Source organism: Papaver somniferum, chromosome 2 (assembly GCF_003573695.1).
Source record: "Papaver somniferum cultivar HN1 chromosome 2, ASM357369v1, whole genome shotgun sequence".
Lineage (NCBI taxonomy): Eukaryota > Viridiplantae > Streptophyta > Magnoliopsida > Ranunculales > Papaveraceae > Papaver > Papaver somniferum.
The window spans coordinates 209,655,144-209,662,440 of NC_039359.1; the positions used below are offsets into that span (position 1 = coordinate 209,655,144).

At 35.0% G+C, this 7,297-nt stretch overlaps 1 protein-coding gene across 2 annotated transcripts; it reads right to left on the minus strand.

Moving 5' to 3' along the window:
* Window positions 1–2,196: 2,196 nt before the first annotated feature.
* Window positions 2,197–6,180, minus strand: LOC113350389. 2 transcript variants are annotated; one of them, XM_026594515.1, is made up of 8 exons: window positions 5,869–6,180; window positions 5,255–5,749; window positions 5,057–5,173; window positions 4,802–4,951; window positions 3,862–3,960; window positions 3,724–3,765; window positions 3,144–3,577; window positions 2,197–2,940 (listed from the first exon to the last, which is right to left on the minus strand). In XM_026594515.1, exons 1-8 carry the CDS (start codon window positions 5,969–5,971, stop codon window positions 2,308–2,310), a joined length of 2,073 nt encoding a protein of 690 aa, XP_026450300.1. In that variant the 5' UTR covers window positions 5,972–6,180; the 3' UTR covers window positions 2,197–2,307. The 2 variants fall into 2 exon arrangements, with proteins under 2 accessions (XP_026450300.1, XP_026450301.1); XM_026594516.1 differs by lacking the exon at window positions 5,057–5,173 and having other exon boundaries at window positions 5,869–6,179.
* Window positions 6,181–7,297: the final 1,117 nt, after the last annotated feature.

Genomic DNA, 7,297 nt, shown 5'->3' on the forward strand with positions numbered 1-7,297 from the left:
CCTCGAGCAGTTATGAATATGTTATTACTTAAATACGAAAGACATATGGATCAAAGAGTTTTATATGGATAGTTAATTTGAGTTTCGTCTCATGGATAAAATTTTAAAAATCCGACCTCAAACTAATTGTCAATACTTAGGGGAACAATGTTAACCAAGAGTTTGGTATATAATCCCAAGCCATTCTGGCCGGCCTTTAATATCCCATCAAAATTTTCTTCGAGTAACACCAAATTTAGCGGTCATCTTAGCAACATTGACATTCGTTTTTCATCATCTTCTTCTTTTTGATCAGCCCAAGAATTAGACGACGACTTTTTAACGGAAGAGTTAAATGGAGAAGGTTTCCACAGATTTTTAATATCAATTACATCATCAACTTTGATTAGTCCCAAAAACCTAAATTAGTTTGAGTAAGTTGAGTTCTACTAGCATAATATAAAAAAGGGATATTTTATAAAGGAATCCTGAAATATGTAGTTGATGTATTTGGGTCATAGAGTGACCAATGACAGTCAAGTCAATAGTTGATAGTGTTTTGAATTTTGTCAAGATAACCCTTTCTGACCCTTTTGCAAAAGTTAAACATAAATTGATGGCCTTTTCACAAGACTTTTAAAAACAATTTTAAGATTAATATCATGTCATTTTCACAAAGGTAACTTAATAAAAATTATAAAAGGCCAAACTAGTTTTTGGCCATTCTACGATCCTTTTGCGTCGAGTTCAACGACCCAGATCTTAATATCATGCACAAACCTTTTTAAAATATATTTTACCATCTCTTTTGCCATTTTTGGAAAACTTTGGATTGGGTGTTCAAGCTTTTTCCTTTCTCCGGAGCTCATTTGCACTCTAAGACTAGGTCCGTCTCATGGACTCTAAAACCGGGGCCAAAGTTGATGTTCCAAAGTAAATTCCAAAGTTGGGAGTCCAATACCTAACTTTATCTTCTGCTAATCTTTCTTTGCTTTATGGTATTTATGCAGTTCTATGGCATTTGTGGATTCAGAGGAATTGTAGGATTATTAGAGGGAAAAAAAAGCTTTTTAACGAAGTCTGTTTAAACATCAAAAAAATTATTATTTTATGGTGTTTTGAAAATGAGGTTTTTGGAGATTTTTTTGTAAATCAGATATTTTTCAATTGAGAAACAATTTTGTACGTATAGTTGAGTGTTAAACTGTTTTCAGGTTATGTATTTTTTCTTTTTAATATAACCTTCTTTATCTTAAAAAAGAAAAGAAAAAAAGGTTGCTTCGCTCTCACATCCATATGACACCCATCTCACTCGCTTTTAATCCATTTACATCGCTTTTAATGTACAATTGACCAGATCAAAACCATCAAAATAAACATCACATATGCTTTGCTTTCTTTAGATTATAACTTTTCCACAAATTATTACCACCCAGCAACTGAATCCAAGATTTCAAAACAGGGATAGCAAACAAAATAATACACAATAAAAAAATGTAGCAAAATACCCAAAAAGAAGATATTAGCAGCTTGAGATTTCAAGGCAGGGGTAACAAGTAAAGGTACTATATGGCCTATGGGTCTTTGGAGATTACTAGAACGTTAACAGCTTCTCTTATTTGTCTCGTGGCGGCTGTTTCCTCCTTTTTAATGTCCACAAAAATTAACAATGAGCAACAATAGCTCAAATTTCATTAAATTTATCAGACTTACCTAACTGAGGCATGGAAATTTCTGAAACAAAGAGATTCTAGAGAAGATATTTGAATTTTTGTGTGGCTAATTTCCTCGATATGGTCCATATGGAACTGGAAAAAAGAAGAAGAAAGAACTCGTGTTCTTTTAAGGCAGTTTAGTTGGTTAAGTTGGGCTTTAGGGGTGCAAAAATTTCTATGGGCTTGGATAAGTAAGGCTTTTAGTGGAAATTTGTGGAAGCAAGGGGTCGCAACTGCACACCCTTGCTTCACGGTAGCTGCGCCAAGACAGGCTGACAAGTTATTTGGAAACCGAATCTCAGAAGAGCTACTACAAGTAAAAATTGCATCTTTTAGGTGAGCATAAAAAACTTTGCTTCTGATGTTTGAGAATGAAGAGGAGACCTACTGACATAGGCTACGCGATGGTTTGCTGTCAATGACCACCGAAACATTAAGAGGAAGAAGCTAGAAGCCCAAGACTGCTGAATCTTATGCAGAAGAACTAGCATTAAAGACCGCAAGATATAAATTTAAACTTCATTAATCGTTTAAGATAAAGCATAATAAAAAGTTTTACATTTAGAGATAATGAACGGCACATAGCTTCTTTTCAAATAAACATAACCACCATCTAAATATGCTTCCCATACTTTTCTTTTTTCTTGGAGTTCTGCTTATGAAAAATACCATTGCCATAAGTAGAGCGCATTATGTCAACAAAGAGAGGAAACTGTAACATACCAAATAAGAGGACCGGGACACTCGCCAAAAAGGTCACAGGAATGTAAGCCCACGTAACGGTTCCATTCAGAACAATTATAAGAGTCGCTCCGAATGCTCCCATCATGGTTGCGATCGAGATAAAGAGCGATGCAAGACCAAGAATCAACTTTTGTGGTAAGGATTTCAAAAAATCCTTTTCACCATACCGCGCTGTTAATATCGCAAAGAACATTAGAATTGATGTACATGATGCGAAAAGTGAAATTGCATCACATATCATAAAGACATAAAAAGTCCTTGTTTTTAAGAAGATGGGGGTTCCTGTATCTCCATTATTTCCACCTGGTACTGTAAAAACAGCCGCGAACATTACTGTGGCAATTAGAGTTGATACGACCATGCAGGCTTGTGATGTTTCTTTCAACCAAGCTTCCCCTTCTTTTACCAATGCTTTATGTTCTTCTCGAAATATATCTCTAGGTTTTTTGCCAGCTTTGTTTGGCAGCTCTCTGTATTTTGGTTGTGCCATTTGCTCCACTTCCTGTACCAAAGACCAGCTTTCTATGTAAAAATGCAAGCTCATGTATAATTTACGCGGCATATCATTTATGCTAGATATAAACACTAAATGGAAAAATTCTACAAATTATAAATCTCAAATCTTTACCGAAGACAGCAATCAAGAAATATCATAACTTTCATATTAAAGAAATTCAATGAACTTGAAAGAGTAAACATTCCAACCTGGAACCATTGTATCTCCCGTTGCATTTGAAGAGCAGCTCCAGACACTTTATCAAGCTGAAAAGCTGGTGCCAAAACTCCAGCAAAATGTAATATGTTGTTTCCAAAATTATCTATACAAGCAGCCATCTCATTCTTTTGCCCCATCTGTGACATGAAGTTATATATTTTTTCTTGCCTGTGCATAACGGCTAGTTGTATTAATCCTGACCCATTCATATTCGAAGAAGACATCAGATATGGACTTGAGTTTATAAGCTCTTTGAAGTACTCAATAATCCCAAAAGCTGCTGTATTAGTTATTGCACAAACTGCTCCGACCTCTATAAGTTGTGGATCAGTCAAGTTTGATAACTGAGGACAGATTGCTTTTACTATCTCAAGGGCTTGTACATGTATCACTTTCTTTTCATATATTTGCCTTACGCCTGGAACTATATATATACATACACACAACACATAAGCGTATAATGATCAGTTAGAAAGACACTTCCAAAATGGAGTTTTAAGTGTAATTGCTAAGAAAACTGAACACCAAGGTGGTGTTAATACCAAACGCTAAAACAATAACATGCAATACCTAGTACTTTGAGAGCTTTCCATACAAGTCCATGTTTTCTAACTGGAAAATTAAAAGACTGCTGGGTTACGTGCCGATATCTTAATAATTCAAGAAGCCAGATAACTAATTATAAAAGGTAATAATCAGGAAGCGCACCTTGGCTGAACTTCTGGACAACGTGTTCGGACCTTATTCTCATAGTGTCTTCATCCCTTTCTACATCTCGAAACAAATGGTCAAGCTCAATGGGAATAGCTGAAAACGCGAGTATGACAATTTGATGGGGAAAAAGGAGATTGTCAGGCAAAATAACCCGAATACTATATATAGTGTAAGTTAAATATATATGGCTGGTGTGTAGAATCTCGCAACAACGACACGCTTGCAAAATTACTAGCAATACATCACGAAAACATCGCAGAATGATTTCAGAAATGACATAGCAGATGACATCAACTTAAACATGAGAAAAGTATGATGATCATGCGAAATTTAGGATGTTTGCGAAATTAACATTTGTAAGCTTGCGAAAATACCGCAAGTCAGATCCGAAATTAGGGGAACTGTTAGCTGTACATTAGCTGTCATCCACTATGTAAACACCTATATAAAGAGAAATGCAAGAGAGAGAAAGGAGATAGATAATTAGAAGAGACACACTTTAGGAGAGGATACATTCTGTAGAGAGAGAAAGTAGAATTGGTTGTATTATTATTATCTCCTTCTTTTTCCTCCTTCAAGAACCTAGAGCTCCAAATACTCATTAATGGAGTCTCCATGTAATCAAGATGTAATTACAAATAATCATAGTAAAACCTAACCCCGTGGATGTAGATCATATTGATCGAACCACGTAAACCTTGTGTCTATTTACAATTTTAACATTCTTATCATCATTTTTATGTTTGGATCTACAAAGACGTGTTGTAGGATTTGCGGCAACTACATGGTGTATATAAAAAAGCTTATTGCATGCATGAAACGAGAGTGCAGCCAGATGCAATAGAGAGTTGTCATGATTGGTGCATTAAAGCGAAAATTGTGTGATACGCACTTAATTCATAATTATAAACAAGCTTAAAAGAGAGAGGCTAACATGTATAAATGAGCTGCTGCCACAATCCATGTCGATTTCCACTAGGGAATGCAGAAGGTTTTATAGATAACATGTTGATGATAGTATTTCCATCGGGATCCCTAGAAGTCGCAAGTTTAGGGTACCGTTGTAGTACATCCAAAGCAATATCTACATACAAGAGTGTAATCATGAGAATTGGGAATAAATAAATATCAATTTTTTATGCGAGCTCCTACAAAAGTTGCATGCTAATTATCATTAGCTAGGTAGTACATTTTGCTACTTTCGAGATCCAAACGGGTAGCTCGTAAGATTTATGGGATCCACCACGCACCATCAGAATAACTCTAAATTGTAGCACTATCAAATTGCGAGTTTGAAAGGGTTTATCTGCAGGAACAGAATTTGATACCTTTTGCATTAAACTATCAAAACAGTAGTACTACGATTAGCAAACAATTGTTATCTTACCATATATATCGGCCATAATTAAAGATGTAAGAAATGCCGCACCAGTTATACCAGCTCTTGGATCTAGTTCTTCCTTGGGCGTCACCGAGTATAAATATCGCAACAAAACCTCGTTGCCATTGACTGCAGAAACAACAAGTGGAATAAGATTGAACGGATTTTTAATCCGTAACAAATTGCTGTTCTTTTCAACCATGAGCTTAGCAATTTCCATGGATCCTGTTACTGCTGTTTGTAAAAGGGCAGTACAACCTACGTGGGTTGTTATTTCTAACGCTTCGCTAGGCATCAGTTGTACTAATTCTTTGACAAGATGAATTCTTCCGGATACAGCAGCAATATGAAGAGCTGTATCTCCTGTAGATGTAAGTCTTGCACTCACTGCATTTGGATTGTGCTTCAGGTATGCTTTTGCCCTTTCCCAGTCATTGTTAAAAATTGCTTTGTATAGTGGTGCATACACAGTATAGTCATTATAACTTGAATCACCAAATCCTAGTAATTAAGAATTACAGTGCTAAGTGAGAAAGATAGGGATTAAAATTTCAAAAACCTAGCTAGTACTAATATTAATTATTTACAAGGATCAAAACTAGTTAATTAGAGACGAGTACCTTGATAATTCTCTTGTTCTGCAGCGGCTGCAGGTTCATTACTGCTGTAGGATGTATTATTGTTGGATGCAAGATAATATTCATCAGTTGCTGCTGCTGCCATGTTTTTGAAACAAGAAAGAAACTAGTTCTGCAAATTAAGCTATAGCTACAGTGGAATAGATTTGTTTGTACATATGTTACTCAGTTGCTGCGGACATACATACAGATATAGCCTCTGCAAAGTCAAAATCTCATTCATGTGAAACACGATTAGCCATTAATTATATAACCTGATATGATTATATGAACTTAAATATTGGATTCGATAAGATTTGAAAATGGTTAGTTTAATCTAAGAACATTCTGGAAAATGAAGACCAAGCTACATCCACTGCCTGACTCACACGTATACATATCACATCAATTTTTTATATTTATAGGTAGGTGTGTATAGCTGGTTTGATTAAGAATCATCAATAGAAATGAATTCTAGGTGGGTCGTGGAAAAACATGAGAACATGTATATCTCTGTGGTTGAGTTGTGATATCATGTGCTCGACAAACCTTTAGCCAACTGTCCGTTACTTCGGTATATATTAGACAAATATTAAATAATCTGGCACTGGAATTCGGTTATAACCTCTTACAGTCTTACTTCATTTTGATCGGTGTGATAGATTCGAACATCTAACCATACCTGTGGCCAACTGGGAACACAAAAGCGAGATCAAGATTAGATGATGACAGAGTTAAGATCAGGACGGTCCAGCTCTTGATTTTTCGCTGTTTTTAAAGAGGTAGGGGATAGTACAAAATTTATCGACTATTCACCCAGAGAGGGTTATATCTATGACTTAATGCCTCTACGGAAGAATAAGATAAAAAAAGGTACGAGGAACTCCAACTCCATCCTGTCAACGAATGTTACTTAGAATTTAAAACTCATAGCTTGATCCATCTACTTGTATATATATATATAGGGGTATCCATGATATATATATATAAGCAAGTAGGAAATACCAATTGGTTCTAAGAATCATATACTAAAGTTAGTTTCGTCCACTTGATTGGGTCAATTATTTGTTTGCTCTTTTTTAAAAATATAAATTGTTATTTGGTCCAAAAAATTATTATTTGGTCCTAGTGTGGACAATACCTACGCGGAATGACGTCATCAATGATGTCACGGTTCTTTAATAGTGGCAAAAAATTTTTTTTTTTTCTTTTTTTTTTTCCTCTCTTAATAAAAATAAATAAATAAAAATTTAAAACTAAAATATCTTTTGAACCATATATCCAAAAATGATAAATTTTATATATTCGGAAAGCCCTCGACGATAGCTTTCCAACGAGTACCATTGTCGCTATGTTTCGGAGCTTTTAATTTTTGTCTTATTTTTTAGCTATAAAATGAATTATTATACGAGTTCATTCTACAAAATGAACT